Consider the following 24,820-nt stretch of genomic DNA (forward strand, 5'->3'; position numbering starts at 1 on the left):
GCTTAACTTTACACTAGCACAGAAAATGTTTTTCTTATTTGAGCATTAAGTTTTTCATTGATTATGTTTAATTAAAATAAACAACTTAGAAAGTGAAACTCATGTGTCTCAAGTGTCTCTTTCTTATATTATATATTATAAGCATTTCTCATTGGTCTTACCTACAATATACTTTCAGTTGAAACTCTGGTGTACAGAAGTATTGACACTGTTTTCCTCTCACAAGTAAATACACTCTAGCCAATAGTCTGAACTAATAATCTGGTGTATAGAATTAATGCAATGCCAAATAAACTGATAACATGTGAATCTCAGTGTGTGATTTTATTCTTATGTTCATTCTCATGACTGATTGCCAAACTGCGCCAACTCTGAATATGGAGGAAAAGATAGTAAAATGCTGTGGTCAGGCAGACAGGAGTGTTTGATTAACCAGTTTGCATTTCCTTTCTACAATACTTACTAATCAACCATGACCTTTTGCAGATTTTTATATTTTCTGAATGATCATTTTAATCATTGCAAATTGTAAAAAAATAAATAGAGTCTGCTGCTCTATTTACGGTAAGTTTGGTAGTACTGTTTATTGTGATAGAGCAGTTATGTACAAAAAATAATAATTGCAGTATTATAAATTGAAAAATTAACAACAAACTGTCTTTTTGCTTTTACATTCTTACTGTTAAACACATGACATTTCTGTATATTAAAGATTATTTTACAGTGTAGTTTATCCTTTTTACATTATATTAGCATGGTACATAGATTTTACTATGAAATGCCCTGTAAAAGTATTTTCATCAAATTAACAGCAATTTGCTACAATGGCATTAGATCTAGCCGTGGAGGTGAGGCATGGTGAGGACCATGAGAGAGACAGAAAGCAGAGCAGCACAGATGAAATCACTCAAAAAGAGAAAGAAAAGGAAAATAACCCCTTTTTGAGTTGTCTCAAGGCTGCCTCCCATCTTCTCTTCTCTGCCTCCCATCTGGTCAAACCTGTAAGAAACATATTACTTCCACCTTTTACCAACAATCTACCTAATTTAACTCGTACACTTCAATTAAAAATAACCTCATAAAATAGGGATGTAAATTAATGGTTTTCATTTCTTTATAAAAAAAAGCAAAAAAACAAACAAGCCATATGCAAAATAAATAAAAATGAAAATGAATACACAGGCATTGTATTTATATTATAACAAATCTAATAAATCAAGCATGATGTCCACGCTGATTTAACCTGCATGTAACCTACAGGGGTAACCGTGGACAACCAACTGTCCTTCTCTTCTCACGTTCCTAAGCTGACCCGCTCATATCGATTTCCGCTTCACGATATCTGAAGAATTCTTTCATTTCTAACCACACAGGACACTCAGGTGCTTGTTTAATTCCTTTTCATTTTGAGACTGGACTACTGCAACTCTGCAGATCTGCTTCTGAGCACCATTCAGCCTCTGCAACTGATCCAGATCCATACAGCTGTGTGATTGGTTTCAAGTTCACCAACACCACCCCATTGCTATACTCCCTCCACTGGCTTCCTGTAGCTGCCCACATCAAATTAAAAATATTGAAGCTTCAAAACTATCATCAAGTCTTACACAGGCCCATATCACAGTTCTCCTGAAGCCATATAAAGATGCCCTTGATTGTAGTTCTTATAGACCTATTTCCTTACTAAATGTAGACGTTAACATTTTATCTAAAGTACTGGCCTGTAGAGTAGAGTATATAATACCAGATGTTATTTCACAAGACCAGACAGGCTTCATAAAGGGGCACCATTCCTTCATTAATATTCAGAAACTTAATGTTGTGCATTCTTCTGCAATCACTCTTCAGAGTGATTATTTCACTAGGCTCACAGAAAGCATTTGACAGAGTCGAATGGAACTATTCATTTGCTGTATTAGATACATCTGGATTCGGCTCAAAATTCATTTCCTGAATTTTATTAAAATTAAAAGAACGGGTGTTGAGTTCTCTGTCTGTGGAGTCTGTCTCTGGGAAGAAGCGTTTTATTGGAGAGCACTAACAGCTGGTTGCGTGTGTCTCTAAACACAATGCCGCTCTGCTGAGCCCAGCTCTTAACCACAAAAAGTGCTGAGAACAGCAAAAAGACCATCAAAACAGGAAAAAGTGTATATGAATATGGAGAATTATGCAATGGTGGTTACTACTATTGTCTACAATTGTAAAATTATATGGCAGCCTATTAGCTACAATTCTATATTAGATAAATACTACTAATAAATAAACAAATTAATAAATGATCACTCAATGGAACTTATTCTCTTTGTGCCTCTTGGGATGCATGAGGTGCTTTAGTGTGTAAAGTGGAAAAGTAAAAAGTTCGCAATCTATACTTTCATCAGTTTACAGCAGTATTAATAGATTATATAATTGATTACTTGGTTAAACCTGTATCTTTGTTACTCTAATATTAGCTGTCAGCTCACACTACTTGCAAATGAACTCTTAAATAGCGTCACAAACAGCATAGCCCAAGAAGTATTTGTGATTGCTTTTGATTGTAGATTAAAATACTAAAGTTACTAACACTACCTCGATCTATAGCTGCTTGTGATGAGCACACTCCTGTTGATTAACATTTAAAACCCTGAGTTGGACAGTTTCAGTGGCCAGAAGACAATTATTTGGTGGCACTCTAACTGAGATAGCTTGGAGGGTATCACTCTAAAACAGGAATACTTTAATTTAAATGTATTTTCATGAGCATAGAGTACATTTAAGTATCGTAAGCAATGACATTCTTGTGCTCCAGTTCTATACTACCCAGAACATTGCATTAAAATTCGACCCTCCAGTTTTCTTCTTCTTTTTGTTCTCCTCAGTCTTAGCTTGAAATCTTTCTGCACCCTCTTCATCTCTTCCCTCTCCTTCTGCCTGAAAGTTGGTTTCTTTTTGTTCAGTAGTTCCTACAGGTCCTTGGTGATCCAGTGTTTATTACAAAAACAATGAACCCTCCTGTCTGGAAATCTAGTGTGTTGCTGTCTTTCCCAGACCATCATCTAAGACCATCATCTTATGATCAAGATCACAGACTACCTATGTCCAACATGCTGGCAAATAGTCACAAAAGGTGTCATCTGCTTTACCAGGAACACTCACACTTGATGCGCATTGCTGATTTGTCACATACTGTGGCCTTTATTTAATCTATACATTTTTTGAATGTTATTCAGATCCACAAACAATGGAACTGGACTGGGCTATGTTGTGACTGCATGTTTCATATAAAACCACAAATAAGTGAGTGAATATATCTAAAATGAGAATATTTTGGCATAAGAGTATTAGTAAATACAACTAAATGAATAAGAATAAAATACACTTAAAATCTAAATGCAGCAGTGTGGCCAGTAGGTGATTACAGACATCATGGTACATACACTATATTGCCAAAAGTATTCGCTCACCTGCCTTGACTCGCATATGAACTTAAGTGACATCCCATTCCTAATCCATAGGGTTCAATATGACGTCGGTCCACCCTTTGCAGCTATAACAGCTTCAACTCTTCTGGGAAGGCTGTCCACAAGGTTTAGGAGTGTGTTTATGGGAATTTTTGACCATTCTTCCAGAAGCGCATTTGTGAGGTCACACACTGATGTTGGACGAGAAGGCCTGGCTCTCAGTCTCCGCTCTAATTCATCCCAAAGGTGTTCTATCGGGTTGAGGTCAGGACTCTGTGCAGGCCAGTCAAGTTCCTCCACACCAGACTCTGTCATCCATGTCTTTATGGACCTTGCTTTGTGCACTGGTGCACAGTCATGTTGGAAGAGGAAGGGGCCAGCTCCAAACTGTTCCCACAAAGTTGGGAGCATGGAATTGTCCAAAATGTCTTGGTATGCTGAAGCATTCAGAGTTCCTTTCACTGGAACTAAGGAGCCAAGCCCAGCTCCTGAAAAACAACCCCACACCATAATCCCCCCTCCACCAAACTTTACACTTGGCACAATGCAGTCAGACAAGTACCGTTCTCCTGGCAACCACCACACCCAGACTCGTCCATCAGATTGCCAGATGGAGAAGCGCGATTCGTCACTCCAGAGAACGCGTCTCCACTGCTCTAGAGTCCAGTGGCGGCGTGCTTTACACCACTGCATCCGACGCTTTGCATTGCACTTGGTGATGTATGGCTTGGATGCAGCTGCTCGGCCATGGAATCCCATTCCATGAAGCTCTCTGCGCACTGTTCTTGAGCTAATCTGAAGGCCACATGAAGTTTGGAGGTCTGTAGCGATTGACTCTGCAGAAAGTTGGCGACCTCTTCGCACTATGCGCCTCAGCATCCGCTGACCCCGCTCCGTCAGTTTACGTGGCCTACCACTTCGTGGCTGAGTTGCTGTCGTTCCCAAACACTTCCACGTTCTTATAATACAGCTGACAGTTGACTGTGGAATATTTAGGAGCGAGGAAATTTCACGACTGGATTTGTTGCACAGGTGGCATCCTATCACAGTTCCACGCTGGAATTCACTGAGCTCCTGAGAGCGACCCATTCTTTCACAAATGTTTGTAAAAACAGTCTGCATGCCTAGGTGCTTGATTTTATACAGCTGTGGCCATGGAAGTGATTGGAACACCTGATTCTGATTATTTGGCTGGGTGAGCGAATACTTTTGGCAATATAGTGTATGTGTGCTCTGATAGATGGTGCTTTAATAGTTGCTAGTTGCTGGGAGCAGCAATCCAGGACAGTTATGGGTGCATTAACTGGGATTTAATATTCCTGCCCCTTGGAAAGACCCCAGAGAGCCAAGAGCAGAAGAAAGAAAAACTGAAGACGATGTCTCAGCAAACTGATGCAAATCTAGACAAGGTCAAATATCTGATAAAGCTGACTTTCTACATACAATGTAAACAAGTCTGCCAGGGGAAAAATATAAAATGCCTCTTAAAAGAGTGGCCATCTTGGTTCAATGAACTTGAATGCTATGGCAGTCCACTTCAAGGAACTTAGTGGAATAGGACTTACAGAAACTTTCACATGGAATGTGAGTCTGAAGGGGAAACGGCTTTTGAACTACTTAAATACTGTTGGTGTTAACAAGAATAAAAAGTTCTTCCAGGCTGAAACAAAGTATAAAATGACGAGGGCATGGCTGAGAGGTTGCTCTGAAGTCATCAAAAAGATGTTGCTGCTTTTGGTGTCTTACTTCAGTGAGAAGAAAGATGCAATGTTCTGCTATGTGGAGGACACATGCCTGGTCTGGGAAGTACAGGTGGACCAAGTTCATTTCACACTATTGTTGTGTGTGGTAAGTTACATTTCATTTTTCTTTCTTGGTCTTTCTTTCATGTTCTCTTGTATATCTGTTTTGTTACCTTCATTTCTCTCTTTTTCTGTCTATTTGGAGACATTAACCTTTTTATTTTACACTTTAAATAATGAATTAATAATGAATGAATTATGCATTTTGTTTTTTCTATTTCCCAAGGTATTTTTTCTCCATCAACCCAGAAAAGGGGACTAAAGTGGAGACGACAAAAACATCACGTCTTCATGTGAACCCAAGAGTCCTTACCTTGATTCAGGAACTTTCAGATCATGAGTGACATGATGTCTGAATATGGACTGGAGTCAGTAAGATTTCTGACATGTAATGATGTCACACTTTCAGCTTGAAGGTTTGTTTCAGCTCATATACTCAGCTCTTGCGAGTATGAAGCAAAGCACATGTTTTAAACTATATAGTTGCAGATGAATTTGTACATGACATATAAGTTGTATTGTTCTTGTATTTTCTGATTTCCATTCCTGTATCTCAATTTAAAGAGGTTGTTCATAAATATTGGTACATCTGTTGTATTCATTCTCATAAGGAAACCCAATAATCCTTAACGGGTGTTAAAATTCTTACTTTCATTCATAAAAACCTCAAAATTGTTTTTAACCATTTTAAAAGTCTTTTCTTCTTTCTTGCCCTCTCTTTCTCTTTTTTATTCTTTCTTTCTCTCATCTTTATTTCATTCCATCACCTTCCCTCCATCTTTTGTCTTTCAGTTCCAGTAAGATCACTAAGGTCACTTCCTCTTTATTGTTTTGTTTGTGAAGTACATATTATGAATGTTGAGAAATGACAGATTTTTGTACACTGCATTGAGATGAATAAATTATCGCAAGGCAAGTTGTTATTGGATTCCTTACAGTATCTCTTAAGGTATGTCTAGCTTTGCTTTTCAGTATTTGCATGCTTAATCTGTGCATGCCTTTAACCTAAATAGTTACAAGTTACAGAAAATATTTTTTTATTTAGATGTTGTTAACACTGCAAAAGTCACTATACATTATAAACTGCAGGTGGAGTGAATAACACCGATTATCTCCTCATCATGGCATCTGTTAGTGGGTGGGATATATTAGGCAGCAAGTGAACATTTTGTCCTCAAAGTTGATGTGTTAGAAGCAGGAAAAATGGACAAGTGTAAGGATTTGAGCGAGTTTGACGAAGGGCCAAATTGTGATGGCTAGAGCTCCTGTCGCATTCCCAGTCACATTCCTTGTGTGTGTAAGCATAATTGGTAATAAAGTTCTTTCTGACTTCAGACTTATGACTTTTATAATAAGATGTTCCATTTAAAACTGCAAAGTTGTTTACGTTTATTATGTATTTTTTACAGAATTATTCTGGCAACTACAGCTGGCACATTTTTTTTTGTAAAAACAGTGCTGTTTGGACAGTGGACTTTATCTAGTAATGATAATTCTGGGATGTGTAGTGTTAATCATGTTGTGCTTGTTTGGGCCATGCACATTCAAATGCTTGCAAAAGATTATAATGTCCAATTTAGCGACCAACAAACTCTTGAAATTATATGACACTGACAGTGACTGGACTCCTCCGTTTGAAGATGACATTCCCTGATTGGCCACCAGACCCTCAGATTCAGACTGGCTTAGAACCAGACACTCCAGTGAAGTAAATACAGACAAGTAGCGTCAAACAGCATTCTGTCGACACCTCATGTGACTTGTCATAAGTCATAATCAGACCTGCCTTTGCTTTTTCATTTGCATTTTATGTGCATGGGCTCTGTCCCCACAAAAACAGAAAAAAGTGTTCATTGAAACTCTGTAAGGGGAAAATCACTGAGGTGAGACCATAATTGATCAAGCTTAGCCTTATGAATCTACTCATATTCTTGGTTGATTATGTGTACGACAATAATCTTTCAAAACATTGTGTGTTGTCCTAAAGACAAAAAGAGCGGATCGTGATGGAAAATTTTAAAAGGAGTAGTTCTGACCTTCTGTGTACATGACTAGAGGTTGTTTGTGACTAGAAGTTGTACGCGACTGTGCAAACTAACAGGGGGACAGAACGGGCTGGAGACGAGGTGGTGAGATTAAGGGCCTGAAACAGCTTAGTCAGGCCTTGGTCAGGTTGCCAGGCATAAGGTCGCATGGGGAAGTGAAAATTGAATCATTTTAAGGTTGAATTGAACCATTTTTTAAATTCTTGAAAACTCTGAATCAAACTATCAGCCTAAACAATGCAGAACTCTGATATTAATGAAATTCTTCATGTCAGAAGTGGGTTTGGAAGGATAAAGATGACCAAAGACTGGCTTATATTTTTGTGCTGTTTTAGTTTTCTCCATCCTGAGTATTTTAACTCCTGAGAATCAGTAACAACTCCGTGGCAGATGTTTTTCCTACATGGCTTTTAAACTCTGTTAAAAAAGTGCTATATAAAGATTGTGATGATGATGATGATTGTAACTGTAACTGTATTACACATTGGGTTGTATTTTATATAAAACAATAACAAATAAGTGAAGTAAATGAATTACTTTAAAGACATTCAAAAGTTTCCTGAAGAAAATGATTGCTGTTAATAGTCCAGCTAGGAGAGGTAACTAGGAGACGCTACCCTGTGACATCACAGATTCTAATTCCATTCAGATTCTGTGACTCTCTAGTTTGTGTGTACAGTCTGAAGCTGTGAATTGTGTGCATTTAGCGTCGCATTTGTGTTGATCTGCGTTCAGATTATAAGATTGTTTCGCAATGGGAAATTCATTGAACTTGTTTCAGGGTATGAGGAGGGTAAGTATGGATCATAGATAATGATTTACAAATAATATGATGGAAGGTTTTGGAGAAATGTCTGTATTTTTTGGTCTCACTGAAAAACTTGGATAAAGAGAAGACAATATAGCTCTGCAGTGTTTCTGAAATGTAGTAATATACCATAACTTGTGTTTATGTGTATAAAACTGAACATTGTTTTATTTGTGAGCAGAAAAAGAAGAACAAAGTGAAGAAGGGACATGATGAAGTCAAGTCCTATGATACAGAAAGGTAAATAAATACATAAATAAACACATCAATAAATAAATGAGCCTGTAAATGTTAAATATGGAAGTTTCATGTATCGTTCAGGTGCTAATTGCCCCACACTATCAGAGTTTTGCCTCCTTGGGAAAGCATAGCATTAGCACGGTTGCCATTTGTCCACAAAATGCTGCTTTGGAAGTAGGCTGCAGATTGTAGCTTTTTTTACTGAAACTCATTACAGTTATGTTACTCAAATCACTATCTAAATTTATCAGAATGAACTCAAATGTTATTGAAAAAAGTCCGACAGAAAGGATCCAAGCTTTAACAGTAATTATTGTTGACTGGTTGAACGCCGGGGCAAGTGAAAGCACAGTTAGATGAAGAATAATTTTCCCACTCGGTCGATTTGATGATTTTGGCAGCAAAATGTCGGAGAAACAGCAGTATGAAGCTAAGCGAGTCCGATGCTTTATTCTCCCATGAAAAAGTTTCCTGGATTCATTTTCCGGGATTTTCCGTACCCGAGATTTGCTCGGGTATCATTGTCCCGAAAAAAGACGACAAAACTGCCTCTTTTTGTCAGAACTAAAACATTTTGGAAACAGTCTCTTGAATGGAAAGTAAAATCTCTCCGTCTCCTCATATGGAGCTGAAATAAGCCCGTTAGCCAGATAGCTAGCCGCTAATCTGTAGCCAGTGCTGCACCGATGTAGCTGATAGCTGGTAAGGTAACGTTCCCTGACTATGCTAATGCTAACATAAGGGTTAGAATATCGAGGGGAATGAAGGCAGACTTTCGCCCAGTGTGTGCTGGGATAGACTCCAGCAGATCCCCGTCACCCTAATTAGGAATAAAGCGGATATAGACAATGGAGGGAGGGATGAAGGCAGACTGTTGAATTAATTTATCCCCTGAAATGCTCACTAAATAAATGTACATGCGCTTAGTTTAAGTTTATAGATAAGAAGGCTGGAAATGTGTTCACTCTCATGACATGATATCCACATACTATGACTTTCTTTAACCTTTAATTTACTACTTTATTAATTTACTGTTACCAGAGATAACTGACTATGAAGTCATGTAAGGTGACACTTGGTTTTATGAAATCTCTGAGCAAAGTGAAAATAAGGGAAAGCACATAAGAATGTATTTCCTTAACTATAGAATAGTTTATATTTACAATTTGAAATCCTTAAAAAACTGTTTTTTTAATAGCTCTAAAATCTGCAAGCTGGTAGACAAAATAAGGCGATTAAACAAAGGGAAATGTGCACTTGATGCTGCAGCAGCAGCTGATTTATTTATGTAATTACTGTGCAAACATGTACATGCTCTCTGAAATGATTAGAATTAACTGCCCTGTATACGACATATTAACCTCCAAAATTAAGCATTTACCACCATAACATATTTCAGGGGGTTCAAACTCAGAAATACCTTCTACATCACGTCTTAGCTACAGCTTTTATATCATATCCTAACTGAAAACCCCATGCCTCAAATGGAGAATAATTAGTATGTGGTCCAGTCCAAGCAAGTGCAAGTATGTCCATTTGTTCCTAATTGTGCAATTGCTGGACAGTATCGGGTTCAAAACACACCACCACCAGTATAATCTCGGACAGAAAAAAAGAAAAATTTTTTAGAAATACTGTTCTAATTTATAGAAGTGAAAAATCTGTTGTGTTTGTTTCTTCATTGCAGTAAAAAGAGACAGAAAACGACTTGCAGATTTGCAGAAAGTCTGATACAACCAGAGGAGGATCATCTGGGGTCGGGCACACGTGACAGAGACATAACACCACCGTCTGCTGATCATATCGAGGAAGTGCAACAAGTAGAACCAAGTCCATACCTGAGTGAGGATGGTTTAAATGAGAGCAATGTAGAGGTGCAGCCTAGAAATAAGAGCCTAGAGGATTTCGAGTTCCTCAAAGTTCTTGGAAGGGGTGGATTTGGCAAGGTTGTTCTGGCTGAACTCAGAGGCACTGATAAGGTGTTTGCAGTAAAGATTCTGAAGAAAGACGAGCTTCAGAGTTATCAAAATTTGTACCAAACTCTGATGGAGAGACGTGCCCTGGTTCTGGCTACAGAACACCCCTTCCTCACCCAGGTCTCCTGCTGCTTCCAGACTAATGACCGCTTGTACTTTGCCATGGAGTACATGAATGGAGGTGATCTTCAATACCACATTGCACGATCGTTTCGATTTACCGTATCGCGCTCCCGCATTTATGCTGCCGAGATAGCCTCTGCTCTCATGTTCCTCCACCGTAACGGCATCATTCATAGAGATCTCAAACCCAGCAATATCCTGTTAGATGCCGATGGCCATTGCAAGTTAGCTGACTTTGGCATGTGCAAAGGGGGCATCCTAGATGGCAAGAAAACCGATACATTATGTGGTACACCTCTGTACATAGCACCTGAGATACTGTTAGAATGTAAATACGGTGCATCAGTAGACTGGTGGTCTCTGGGTGTCATCATGTATGAGATGATGGTGGGCTATCGTCCGTTTGTTGCTAGAAATGAGGCGAGGCTGTACAAGTCCATCCTTCAGAATAATCCACTTTATCCATTTTGGCTGAGCAGAGAGTCGAAAAGAATTCTCAAGGCATTCCTGGTGAAGAGTCCTGAGAATCGGCTTGGCTGTGTGGTGTCTCAGGGCCAGGAGGAAGCCATCAAAATTCATCCATTCTTTAAGAAAATTGACTGGGAGCTTTTGGAACAGAGGAAGATTACGCCCCCTTTTAAACCAAAAATTACAACCAAAAGAGATACCAATTACTTTAAAGCACGCTTCACTCGTCAGAAGCTCAAGCTTACCCCCACTGATGATTCAAAAATTAAGCCATTTTATCAGAAGTTCTTTGATGACTTTTACTACTGTAACCCCAATATTGATTGTTAAGCTTAACTTTACACTAGCACAGAAAATGTTTTTCTTATTTGAGCATTAAGTTTTTCATTGATTATGTTTAATTAAAATAAACAACTTAGAAAGTGAAACTCATGTGTCTCAAGTGTCTCTTTCTTATATTATATATTATAAGCATTTCTCATTGGTCTTACCTACAATATACTTTCAGTTGAAACTCTGGTGTACAGAAGTATTGACACTGTTTTCCTCTCACAAGTAAATACACTCTAGCCAATAGTCTGAACTAATAATCTGGTGTATAGAATTAATGCAATGCCAAATAAACTGATAACATGTGAATCTCAGTGTGTGATTTTATTCTTATGTTCATTCTCATGACTGATTGCCAAACTGCGCCAACTCTGAATATGGAGGAAAAGATAGTAAAATGCTGTGGTCAGGCAGACAGGAGTGTTTGATTAACCAGTTTGCATTTCCTTTCTACAATACTTACTAATCAACCATGACCTTTTGCAGATTTTTATATTTTCTGAATGATCATTTTAATCATTGCAAATTGTAAAAAAATAAATAGAGTCTGCTGCTCTATTTACGGTAAGTTTGGTAGTACTGTTTATTGTGATAGAGCAGTTATGTACAAAAAATAATAATTGCAGTATTATAAATTGAAAAATTAACAACAAACTGTCTTTTTGCTTTTACATTCTTACTGTTAAACACATGACATTTCTGTATATTAAAGATTATTTTACAGTGTAGTTTATCCTTTTTACATTATATTAGCATGGTACATAGATTTTACTATGAAATGCCCTGTAAAAGTATTTTCATCAAATTAACAGCAATTTGCTACAATGGCATTAGATCTAGCCGTGAAGGTGAGGCATGGTGAGGACCATGAGAGAGACAGAAAGCAGAGCAGCACAGATGAAATCACTCAAAAAGAGAAAGAAAAGGAAAATAACCCCTTTTTGAGTTGTCTCAAGGCTGCCTCCCATCTTCTCTTCTCTGCCTCCCATCTGGTCAAACCTGTAAGAAACATATTACTTCCACCTTTTACCAACAATCTACCTAATTTAACTCGTACACTTCAATTAAAAATAACCTCATAAAATAGGGATGTAAATTAATGGTTTTCATTTCTTTATAAAAAAAAGCAAAAAAACAAACAAGCCATATGCAAAATAAATAAAAATGAAAATGAATACACAGGCATTGTATTTATATTATAACAAATCTAATAAATCAAGCATGATGTCCACGCTGATTTAACCTGCATGTAACCTACAGGGGTAACCGTGGACAACCAACTGTCCTTCTCTTCTCACGTTCCTAAGCTGACCCGCTCATATCGATTTCCGCTTCACGATATCTGAAGAATTCTTTCATTTCTAACCACACAGGACACTCAGGTGCTTGTTTAATTCCTTTTCATTTTGAGACTGGACTACTGCAACTCTGCAGATCTGCTTCTGAGCACCATTCAGCCTCTGCAACTGATCCAGATCCATACAGCTGTGTGATTGGTTTCAAGTTCACCAACACCACCCCATTGCTATACTCCCTCCACTGGCTTCCTGTAGCTGCCCACATCAAATTAAAAATATTGAAGCTTCAAAACTATCATCAAGTCTTACACAGGCCCATATCACAGTTCTCCTGAAGCCATATAAAGATGCCCTTGATTGTAGTTCTTATAGACCTATTTCCTTACTAAATGTAGACGTTAACATTTTATCTAAAGTACTGGCCTGTAGAGTAGAGTATATAATACCAGATGTTATTTCACAAGACCAGACAGGCTTCATAAAGGGGCACCATTCCTTCATTAATATTCAGAAACTTAATGTTGTGCATTCTTCTGCAATCACTCTTCAGAGTGATTATTTCACTAGGCTCACAGAAAGCATTTGACAGAGTCGAATGGAACTATTCATTTGCTGTATTAGATACATCTGGATTCGGCTCAAAATTCATTTCCTGAATTTTATTAAAATTAAAAGAACGGGTGTTGAGTTCTCTGTCTGTGGAGTCTGTCTCTGGGAAGAAGCGTTTTATTGGAGAGCACTAACAGCTGGTTGCGTGTGTCTCTAAACACAATGCCACTCTGCTGAGCCCAGCTCTTAACCACAAAAAGTGCTGAGAACAGCAAAAAGACCATCAAAACAGGAAAAAGTGTATATGAATATGGAGAATTATGCAATGGTGGTTACTACTATTGTCTACAATTGTAAAATTATATGGCAGCCTATTAGCTACAATTCTATATTAGATAAATACTACTAATAAATAAACAAATTAATAAATGATCACTCAATGGAACTTATTCTCTTTGTGCCTCTTGGGATGCATGAGGTGCTTTAGTGTGTAAAGTGGAAAAGTAAAAAGTTCGCAATCTATACTTTCATCAGTTTACAGCAGTATTAATAGATTATATAATTGATTACTTGGTTAAACCTGTATCTTTGTTACTCTAATATTAGCTGTCAGCTCACACTACTTGCAAATGAACTCTTAAATAGCGTCACAAACAGCATAGCCCAAGAAGTATTTGTGATTGCTTTTGATTGTAGATTAAAATACTAAAGTTACTAACACTACCTCGATCTATAGCTGCTTGTGATGAGCACACTCCTGTTGATTAACATTTAAAACCCTGAGTTGGACAGTTTCAGTGGCCAGAAGACAATTATTTGGTGGCACTCTAACTGAGATAGCTTGGAGGGTATCACTCTAAAACAGGAATACTTTAATTTAAATGTATTTTCATGAGCATAGAGTACATTTAAGTATCGATATGCAATGACATTCTTGTGCTCCAGTTCTATACTACCCAGAACATTGCATTAAAATTCGACCCTCCAGTTTTCTTCTTCTTTTTGTTCTCCTCAGTCTTAGCTTGAAATCTTTCTGCACCCTCTTCATCTCTTCCCTCTCCTTCTGCCTGAAAGTTGGTTTCTTTTTGTTCAGTAGTTCCTACAGGTCCTTGGTGATCCAGTGTTTATTACAAAAACAATGAACCCTCCTGTCTGGAAATCTAGTGTGTTGCTGTCTTTCCCAGACCATCATCTAAGACCATCATCTTATGATCAAGATCACAGACTACCTATGTCCAACATGCTGGCAAATAGTCACAAAAGGTGTCATCTGCTTTACCAGGAACACTCACACTTGATGCGCATTGCTGATTTGTCACATACTGTGGCCTTTATTTAATCTATACATTTTTTGAATGTTATTCAGATCCACAAACAATGGAACTGGACTGGGCTATGTTGTGACTGCATGTTTCATATAAAACCACAAATAAGTGAGTGAATATATCTAAAATGAGAATATTTTGGCATAAGAGTATTAGTAAATACAACTAAATGAATAAGAATAAAATACACTTAAAATCTAAATGCAGCAGTGTGGCCAGTAGGTGATTACAGACATCATGGTACATACACTATATTGCCAAAAGTATTCGCTCACCTGCCTTGACTCGCATATGAACTTAAGTGACATCCCATTCCTAATCCATAGGGTTCAATATGACGTCGGTCCACCCTTTGCAGCTATAACAGCTTCAACTCTTCTGGGAAGGCTGTCCACAAGGTTTAGGAGTGTGTTTATGGGAATTTTTGACCATTCTTCCAGAAGCGCATTTGTGAGGTCACACACTGATGTTGGACGAGAAGGCCTGGCTCTCAGTCTCCGCTCTAATTCATCCCAAAGGTGTTCTATCGGGTTGAGGTCAGGACTCTGTGCAGGCCAGTCAAGTTCATCCACACCAGACTCTGTCATCCATGTCTTTATGGACCTTGCTTTGTGCACTGGTGCACAGTCATGTTGGAAGAGGAAGGGGCCAGCTCCAAACTGTTCCCACAAAGTTGGGAGCATGGAATTGTCCAAAATGTCTTGGTATGCTGAAGCATTCAGAGTTCCTTTCACTGGAACTAAGGAGCCAAGCCCAGCTCCTGAAAAACAACCCCACACCATAATCCCCCCTCCACCAAACTTTACACTTGGCACAATGCAGTCAGACAAGTACCGTTCTCCTGGCAACCACCACACCCAGACTCGTCCATCAGATTGCCAGATGGAGAAGCGCGATTCGTCACTCCAGAGAACGCGTCTCCACTGCTCTAGAGTCCAGTGGCGGCGTGCTTTACACCACTGCATCCGACGCTTTGCATTGCACTTGGTGATGTATGGCTTGGATGCAGCTGCTCGGCCATGGAATCCCATTCCATGAAGCTCTCTGCGCACTGTTCTTGAGCTAATCTGAAGGCCACATGAAGTTTGGAGGTCTGTAGCGATTGACTCTGCAGAAAGTTGGCGACCTCTTCGCACTATGCGCCTCAGCATCCGCTGACCCCGCTCCGTCAGTTTACGTGGCCTACCACTTCGTGGCTGAGTTGCTGTCATTCCCAAACACTTCCACATTCTTATAATACAGCTGACAGTTGACTGTGGAATATTTAGGAGCGAGGAAATTTCACGACTGGATTTGTTGCACAGGTGGCATCCTATCACAGTTCCACGCTGGAATTCACTGAGCTCCTGAGAGCGACCCATTCTTTCACAAATGTTTGTAAAAACAGTCTGCATGCCTAGGTGCTTGATTTTATACAGCTGTGGCCATGGAAGTGATTGGAACACCTGATTCTGATTATTTGGCTGGGTGAGCGAATACTTTTGGCAATATAGTGTATGTGTGCTCTGATAGATGGTGCTTTAATAGTTGCTAGTTGCTGGGAGCAGCAATCCAGGACAGTTATGGGTGCATTAACTGGGATTTAATATTCCTGCCCCTTGGAAAGACCCCAGAGAGCCAAGAGCAGAAGAAAGAAAAACTGAAGACGATGTCTCAGCAAACTGATGCAAATCTAGACAAGGTCAAATATCTGATAAAGCTGACTTTCTACATACAATGTAAACAAGTCTGCCAGGGGAAAAATATAAAATGCCTCTTAAAAGAGTGGCCATCTTGGTTCAATGAACTTGAATGCTATGGCAGTCCACTTCAAGGAACTTAGTGGAATAGGACTTACAGAAACTTTCACATGGAATGTGAGTCTGAAGGGGAAACGGCTTTTGAACTACTTAAATACTGTTGGTGTTAACAAGAATAAAAAGTTCTTCCAGGCTGAAACAAAGTATAAAATGACGAGGGCATGGCTGAGAGGTTGCTCTGAAGTCATCAAAAAGATGTTGCTGCTTTTGGTGTCTTACTTCAGTGAGAAGAAAGATGCAATGTTCTGCTATGTGGAGGACACATGCCTGGTCTGGGAAGTACAGGTGGACCAAGTTCATTTCACACTATTGTTGTGTGTGGTAAGTTACATTTCATTTTTCTTTCTTGGTCTTTCTTTCATGTTCTCTTGTATATCTGTTTTGTTACCTTCATTTCTCTCTTTTTCTGTCTATTTGGAGACATTAACCTTTTTATTTTACACTTTAAATAATGAATTAATAATGAATGAATTATGCATTTTGTTTTTTCTATTTCCCAAGGTATTTTTTCTCCATCAACCCAGAAAAGGGGACTAAAGTGGAGACGACAAAAACATCACGTCTTCATGTGAACCCAAGAGTCCTTACCTTGATTCAGGAACTTTCAGATCATGAGTGACATGATGTCTGAATATGGACTGGAGTCAGTAAGATTTCTGACATGTAATGATGTCACACTTTCAGCTTGAAGGTTTGTTTCAGCTCATATACTCAGCTCTTGCGAGTATGAAGCAAAGCAAATGTTTTAAACTATATAGTTGCAGATGAATTTGTACATGACATATAAGTTGTATTGTTCTTGTATTTTCTGATTTCCATTCCTGTATCTCAATTTAAAGAGGTTGTTCATAAATATTGGTACATCTGTTGTATTCATTCTCATAAGGAAACCCAATAATCCTTAACGGGTGTTAAAATTCTTACTTTCATTCATAAAAACCTCAAAATTGTTTTTAACCATTTTAAAAGTCTTTTCTTCTTTCTTGCCCTCTCTTTCTCTTTTTTATTCTTTCTTTCTCTCATCTTTATTTCATTCCATCACCTTCCCTCCATCTTTTGTCTTTCAGTTCCAGTAAGATCACTAAGGTCACTTCCTCTTTATTGTTTTGTTTGTGAAGTACATATTATGAATGTTGAGAAATGACAGATTTTTGTACACTGCATTGAGATGAATAAATTATCGCAAGGCAAGTTGTTATTGGATTCCTTACAGTATCTCTTAAGGTATGTCTAGCTTTGCTTTTCAGTATTTGCATGCTTAATCTGTGCATGCCTTTAACCTAAATAGTTACAAGTTACAGAAAATATTTTTTTATTTAGATGTTGTTAACACTGCAAAAGTCACTATACATTATAAACTGCAGGTGGAGTGAATAACACCGATTAACTCCTCATCATGGCATCTGTTAGTGGGTGGGATATATTAGGCAGCAAGTGAACATTTTGTCCTCAAAGTTGATGTGTTAGAAGCAGGAAAAATGGACAAGTGTAAGGATTTGAGCGAGTTTGACGAAGGGCCAAATTGTGATGGCTAGACGACTGGATCAGAGCATCACCATAACTGCAGCTCTTGTGGGGTGTTCCCGGTCTGCAGTGGACACTGTATCTATCAAAAGTGGTCCAAGGAAGGAACAGTGGTGAACCAGAACTGTTTATTTCTAAACTACACACTTGTAAATAACAGTCACTTAAACAATTTCTATTTCTGTTTTTGCATATAGTGCATTATTTACTTTTCTGTTCTCCTTATATTAGTGTTATATTCAATCTCTACTGTGTAATTCCTATGCATGTCTGCACTACATCCATACTTTCATCTGCACTGGAGCTCCTGTCGCATTCCCAGTCACATTCCTTGTGTGTGTAAGCATAATTGGTAATAAAGTTCTTTCTGACTTCAGACTTATGACTTTTATAATAAGATGTTCCATTTAAAACTGCAAAGTTGTTTACGTTTATTATGTATTTTTTACAGAATTATTCTGGCAACTACAGCTGGCACATTTTTTTTTGTAAAAACAGTGCTGTTTGGACAGTGGACTTTATCTAGTAATGATAATTCTGGGATGTGTAGTGTTAATCATGTTGTGCTTGTTTGGGCCATGCACATTCAAATGCTTGCAAAAGATTATAATGTCCAATTTAGCGACCAACAAACTCTTGAAATTATATGACACTGACAGTGACTGGACTCCTCCGTTTGAAGATGACATTCCCTGATTGGCCACCAGACCCTCAGATTCAGACTGGCTTAGAACCAGACACTCCAGTGAAGTAAATACAGACAAGTAGCGTCAAACAGCATTCTGTCGACACCTCATGTGACTTGTCATAAGTCATAATCAGACCTGCCTTTGCTTTTTCATTTGCATTTAATGTGCATGGGCTCTGTCCCCACAAAAACAGAAAAAAGTGTTCATTGAAACTCTGTAAGGGGAAAATCACTGAGGTGAGACCATAATTGATCAAGCTTAGCCTTATGAATCTACTCATATTCTTGGTTGATTATGTGTACGACAATAATCTTTCAAAACATTGTGTGTTGTCCTAAAGACAAAAAGAGCGGATCGTGATGGAAAATTTTAAAAGGAGTAGTTCTGACCTTCTGTGTACATGACTAGAGGTTGTTTGTGACTAGAAGTTGTACGCGACTGTGCAAACTAACAGGGGGACAGAACGGGCTGGAGACGAGGTGGTGAGATTAAGGGCCTGAAACAGCTTAGTCAGGCCTTGGTCAGGTTGCCAGGCATAAGGTCGCATGGGGAAGTGAAAATTGAATCATTTTAAGGTTGAATTGAACCATTTTTTAAATTCTTGAAAACTCTGAATCAAACTATCAGCCTAAACAATGCAGAACTCTGATATTAATGAAATTCTTCATGTCAGAAGTGGGTTTGGAAGGATAAAGATGACCAAAGACTGGCTTATATTTTTGTGCTGTTTTAGTTTTCTCCATCCTGAGTATTTTAACTCCTGAGAATCAGTAACAACTCCGTGGCAGATGTTTTTCCTACATGGCTTTTAAACTCTGTTAAAAAAGTGCTATATAAAGATTGTGATGATGATTGTAACTGTAACTGTATTACACATTGGGTTGTATTTTATATAAAACAATACCAAATAAGTGAAGTAAATGAATTACTTTAAAGACATTCAAAAGTTTCCTGAAGAAAATGATTGCTGTTAATAGTCCAGCTAGGAGAGGTAACTAGGAGACGCTACCCTGTGACATCACAGATTCTAATTCCATTCAGATTCTGTGACTCTCTAGTTTGTGTGTACAGTCTGAAGCTGTGAATTGTGTGCATTTAGCGTCGCATTTGTGTTGATCTGCGTTCAGATTATAAGATTGTTTCGCAATGGGAAATTCATTGAACTTGTTTCAGGGTATGAGGAGGGTAAGTATGGATCATAGATAATGATTTACAAATAATATGATGGAAGGTTTTGGAGAAATGTCTGAATTTTTTGGTCTCACTGAAAAACTTGGATAAAGAGAAGACAATATAGCTCTGCAGTGTTTCTGAAATGTAGTAATATACCATAACTTGTGTTTATGTGTATAAAACTGAACATTGTTTTATTTGTGAGCAGAAAAAGAAGAACAAAGTGAAGAAGGGACATGATGAAGTCAAGTCCTATGATACAGAAAGGTAAATAAATACATAAATAAACACATCAATAAATAAATGAGCCTGTAAATGTTAAATATGGAAGTTTCATGTATCGTTCAGGTGCTAATTGCCCCACACTATCAGAGTTTTGCCTCCTTGGGAAAGCATAGCATTAGCACGGTTGCCATTTGTCCACAAAATGCTGCTTTGGAAGTAGGCTGCAGATTGTAGCTTTTTTTACTGAAACTCATTACAGTTATGTTACTCAAATCACTATCTAAATTTATCAGAATGAACTCAAATGTTATTGAAAAAAGTCCGACAGAAAGGATCCAAGCTTTAACAGTAATTATTGTTGACTGGTTGAACGCCGGGGCAAGTGAAAGCACAGTTAGATGAAGAATAATTTTCCCACTCGGTCGATTTGATGATTTTGGCAGCAAAATGTCGGAGAAACAGCAGTATGAAGCTAAGCGAGTCCGATGCTTTATTCTCCCATGAAAAAGTTTCCTGGATTCATTTTCCGGGATTTTCCGTACCCGAGATTTGCTCGGGTATCATTGTCCCGAAAAAAGACGACAAAACTGCCTCTTTTTGTCAGAACTAAAACATTTTGGAAACAGTCTCTTGAATGGAAAGTAAAATCTCTCCGTCTCCTCATATGGAGCTGAAATAAGCCCGTTAGCCAGATAGCTAGCCGCTAATCTGTAGCCAGTGCTGCACCGATGTAGCTGATAGCTGGTAAGGTAACATTCCCTGACTATGCTAATGCTAACATAAGGGTTAGAATATCGAGGGGAATGAAGGCAGACTTTCGCCCAGTGTGTGCTGGGATAGACTCCAGCAGATCCCCGTCACCCTAATTAGGAATAAAGCGGATATAGACAATGGAGGGAGGGATGAAGGCAGACTGTTGAATTAATTTATCCCCTGAAATGCTCACTAAATAAATGTACATGCGCTTAGTTTAAGTTTATAGATAAGAAGGCTGGAAATGTGTTCACTCTCATGACATGATATCCACATACTATGACTTTCTTTAACCTTTAATTTACTACTTTATTAATTTACTGTTACCAGAGATAACTGACTATGAAGTCATGTAAGGTGACACTTGGTTTTATGAAATCTCTGAGCAAAGTGAAAATAAGGGAAAGCACATAAGAATGTATTTCCTTAACTATAGAATAGTTTATATTTACAATTTGAAATCCTTAAAAAACTGTTTTTTTAATAGCTCTAAAATCTGCAAGCTGGTAGACAAAATAAGGCGATTAAACAAAGGGAAATGTGCACTTGATGCTGCAGCAGCAGCTGATTTATTTATGTAATTACTGTGCAAACATGTACATGCTCTCTGAAATGATTAGAATTAACTGCCCTGTATACGACATATTAACCTCCAAAATTAAGCATTTACCACCATAACATATTTCAGGGGGTTCAAACTCAGAAATACCTTCTACATCACGTCTTAGCTACAGCTTTTATATCATATCCTAACTGAAAACCCCATGCCTCAAATGGAGAATAATTAGTATGTGGTCCAGTCCAAGCAAGTGCAAGTATGTCCATTTGTTCCTAATTGTGCAATTGCTGGACAGTATCGGGTTCAAAACACACCACCACCAGTATAATCTCGGACAGAAAAAAAGAAAAATTTTTTAGAAATACTGTTCTAATTTATAGAAGTGAAAAATCTGTTGTGTTTGTTTCTTCATTGCAGTAAAAAGAGACAGAAAACGACTTGCAGATTTGCAGAAAGTCTGATACAACCAGAGGAGGATCATCTGGGGTCGGGCACACGTGACAGAGACATAACACCACCGTCTGCTGATCATATCGAGGAAGTGCAACAAGTAGAACCAAGTCCATACCTGAGTGAGGATGGTTTAAATGAGAGCAATGTAGAGGTGCAGCCTAGAAATAAGAGCCTAGAGGATTTCGAGTTCCTCAAAGTTCTTGGAAGGGGTGGATTTGGCAAGGTTGTTCTGGCTGAACTCAGAGGCACTGATAAGGTGTTTGCAGTAAAGATTCTGAAGAAAGACGAGCTTCAGAGTTATCAAAATTTGTACCAAACTCTGATGGAGAGACGTGCCCTGGTTCTGGCTACAGAACACCCCTTCCTCACCCAGGTCTCCTGCTGCTTCCAGACTAATGACCGCTTGTACTTTGCCATGGAGTACATGAATGGAGGTGATCTTCAATACCACATTGCACGATCGTTTCGATTTACCGTATCGCGCTCCCGCATTTATGCTGCCGAGATAGCCTCTGCTCTCATGTTCCTCCACCGTAACGGCATCATTCATAGAGATCTCAAACCCAGCAATATCCTGTTAGATGCCGATGGCCATTGCAAGTTAGCTGACTTTGGCATGTGCAAAGGGGGCATCCTAGATGGCAAGAAAACCGATACATTATGTGGTACACCTCTGTACATAGCACCTGAGATACTGTTAGAATGTAAATACGGTGCATCAGTAGACTGGTGGTCTCTGGGTGTCATCATGTATGAGATGATGGTGGGCTATCGTCCGTTTGTTGCTAGAAATGAGGCGAGGCTGTACAAGTCCATCCTTCAGAATAATCCACTTTATCCATTTTGGCTGAGCAGAGAGTCGAAAAGAATTCTCAAGGCATTCCTGGTGAAGAGTCCTGAGAATCGGCTTGGCTGTGTGGTGTCTCAGGGCCAGGAGGAAGCCATCAAAATTCATCCATTCTTTAAGAAAATTGACTGGGAGCTTTTGGAACAGAGGAAGATTACGCCCCCTTTTAAACCAAAAATTACAACCAAAAGAGATACCAATTACTTTAAAGCACGCTTCACTCGTCAGAAGCTCAAGCTTACCCCCACTGATGATTCAAAAATTAAGCCATTTTATCAGAAGTTCTTTGATGACTTTTACTACTGTAACCCCAATATTGATTGTTAAGCTTAACTTTACACTAGCACAGAAAATGTTTTTCTTATTTGAGCATTAAGTTTTTCATTGATTATGTTTAATTAAAATAAACAACTTAGAAAGTGAAACTCATGTGTCTCAAGTGTCTCTTTCTTATATTATATATTATAAGCATTTCTCATTGGTCTTACCTACAATATACTTTCAGTTGAAACTCTGGTGTACAGAAGTATTGACACTGTTTTCCTCTCACAAGTAAATACACTCTAGCCAATAGTCTGAACTAATAATCTGGTGTATAGAATTAATGCAATGCCAAATAAACTGATAACATGTGAATCTCAGTGTGTGATTTTATTCTTATGTTCATTCTCATGACTGATTGCCAAACTGCGCCAACTCTGAATATGGAGGAAAAGATAGTAAAATGCTGTGGTCAGGCAGACAGGAGTGTTTGATTAACCAGTTTGCATTTCCTTTCTACAATACTTACTAATCAACCATGACCTTTTGCAGATTTTTATATTTTCTGAATGATCATTTTAATCATTGCAAATTGTAAAAAAATAAATAGAGTCTGCTGCTCTATTTACGGTAAGTTTGGTAGTACTGTTTATTGTGATAGAGCAGTTATGTACAAAAAATAATAATTGCAGTATTATAAATTGAAAAATTAACAACAAACTGTCTTTTTGCTTTTACATTCTTACTGTTAAACACATGACATTTCTGTATATTAAAGATTATTTTACAGTGTAGTTTATCCTTTTTACATTATATTAGCATGGTACATAGATTTTACTATGAAATGCCCTGTAAAAGTATTTTCATCAAATTAACAGCAATTTGCTACAATGGCATTAGATCTAGCCGTGAAGGTGAGGCATGGTGAGGACCATGAGAGAGACAGAAAGCAGAGCAGCACAGATGAAATCACTCAAAAAGAGAAAGAAAAGGAAAATAACCCCTTTTTGAGTTGTCTCAAGGCTGCCTCCCATCTTCTCTTCTCTGCCTCCCATCTGGTCAAACCTGTAAGAAACATATTACTTCCACCTTTTACCAACAATCTACCTAATTTAACTCATACACTTCAATTAAAAATAACCTCATAAAATAGGGATGTAAATTAATGGTTTTCATTTCTTTATAAAAAAAAGCAAAAAAACAAACAAGCCATATGCAAAATAAATAAAAATGAAAATGAATACACAGGCATTGTATTTATATTATAACAAATCTAATAAATCAAGCATGATGTCCACGCTGATTTAACCTGCATGTAACCTACAGGGGTAACCGTGGACAACCAACTGTCCTTCTCTTCTCACGTTCCTAAGCTGACCCGCTCATATCGATTTCCGCTTCACGATATCTGAAGAATTCTTTCATTTCTAACCACACAGGACACTCAGGTGCTTGTTTAATTCCTTTTCATTTTGAGACTGGACTACTGCAACTCTGCAGATCTGCTTCTGAGCACCATTCAGCCTCTGCAACTGATCCAGATCCATACAGCTGTGTGATTGGTTTCAAGTTCACCAACACCACCCCATTGCTATACTCCCTCCACTGGCTTCCTGTAGTTTATAGATAAGAAGGCTGGAAATTTGTTCACTCTCATGACATGATATCCACATACTATGACTTTCTTTAATCTTTACTTTACTACTTTATTAATTTACTGTTACCAGAGTTAATTGACTATGAAGTCATGTAAGGTGACACTTGGTTTTATGAAATCTCTTTGAGCAAAGTGAAAATAAGGGAAAGCACATAAGAATGTATTTCCTTAACTACAGAATAGTTTATATTTACACTTTGAAATGCTTAAAAAACTGTTTTTTAATAGCTCTAAAATCTTCAAGCTGGTAGACAAAATAGGCGATTAAACAAAGGGAAATGTGCACTTGATGCTGCAGCAGCAGCTGATTTATTTATGTAATTACTGTGCAAACATGTACATGCTCTCTGAAATGATTAGAATTAACTGCCCTGTATACGACATATTAACCTCCAAAATTAAGCATTTACCACCATAACATATTTCAGGGGGTTGAAACTTAGAAATACATTCTACATCACGGCTTAGCTACA

At 38.1% G+C, this 24,820-nt stretch overlaps 2 protein-coding genes across 2 annotated transcripts; both read left to right on the plus strand.

The window, feature by feature from the left end:
* The first annotated feature begins 8,044 nt into the window (after window positions 1–8,044).
* Window positions 8,045–11,235, plus strand: LOC131360689 (protein kinase C epsilon type-like). Its single transcript, XM_058401339.1, has 3 exons — window positions 8,045–8,083; window positions 8,280–8,338; window positions 10,026–11,235. The coding sequence occupies exons 1-3, from the start codon at window positions 8,045–8,047 to the stop codon at window positions 11,233–11,235; spliced, it is 1,308 nt and encodes a 435-aa protein (XP_058257322.1).
* An 8,330-nt stretch (window positions 11,236–19,565) lies between these two features.
* On the plus strand, window positions 19,566–22,756 carry LOC131360690 (protein kinase C epsilon type-like). The gene is made up of 3 exons (XM_058401340.1): window positions 19,566–19,604; window positions 19,801–19,859; window positions 21,547–22,756. The coding sequence occupies exons 1-3, from the start codon at window positions 19,566–19,568 to the stop codon at window positions 22,754–22,756; spliced, it is 1,308 nt and encodes a 435-aa protein (XP_058257323.1).
* Window positions 22,757–24,820: the final 2,064 nt, after the last annotated feature.

Source organism: Hemibagrus wyckioides, linkage group LG10 (genome assembly GCF_019097595.1).
Source record: "Hemibagrus wyckioides isolate EC202008001 linkage group LG10, SWU_Hwy_1.0, whole genome shotgun sequence".
Taxonomy (NCBI): Eukaryota; Metazoa; Chordata; class Actinopteri; order Siluriformes; family Bagridae; genus Hemibagrus; species Hemibagrus wyckioides.

Bases quoted from the DNA above. Each gene is read 5' to 3' on its own strand.
- LOC131360689 (XM_058401339.1), top strand. From the start codon at position 8,045: ATGGGAAATTCATTGAACTTGTTTCAGGGTATGAGGAGG. The intron at 8,084-8,279 runs GTAAGTATGGAT...ATTTGTGAGCAG, and splicing joins TGTTTCAGGGTATGAGGAGG to AAAAAGAAGAACAAAGTGAA. The intron at 8,339-10,025 runs GTAAATAAATAC...TCTTCATTGCAG, and splicing joins AAGTCCTATGATACAGAAAG to TAAAAAGAGACAGAAAACGA.
- LOC131360690 (XM_058401340.1), top strand. From the start codon at position 19,566: ATGGGAAATTCATTGAACTTGTTTCAGGGTATGAGGAGG. The intron at 19,605-19,800 runs GTAAGTATGGAT...ATTTGTGAGCAG, and splicing joins TGTTTCAGGGTATGAGGAGG to AAAAAGAAGAACAAAGTGAA. The intron at 19,860-21,546 runs GTAAATAAATAC...TCTTCATTGCAG, and splicing joins AAGTCCTATGATACAGAAAG to TAAAAAGAGACAGAAAACGA.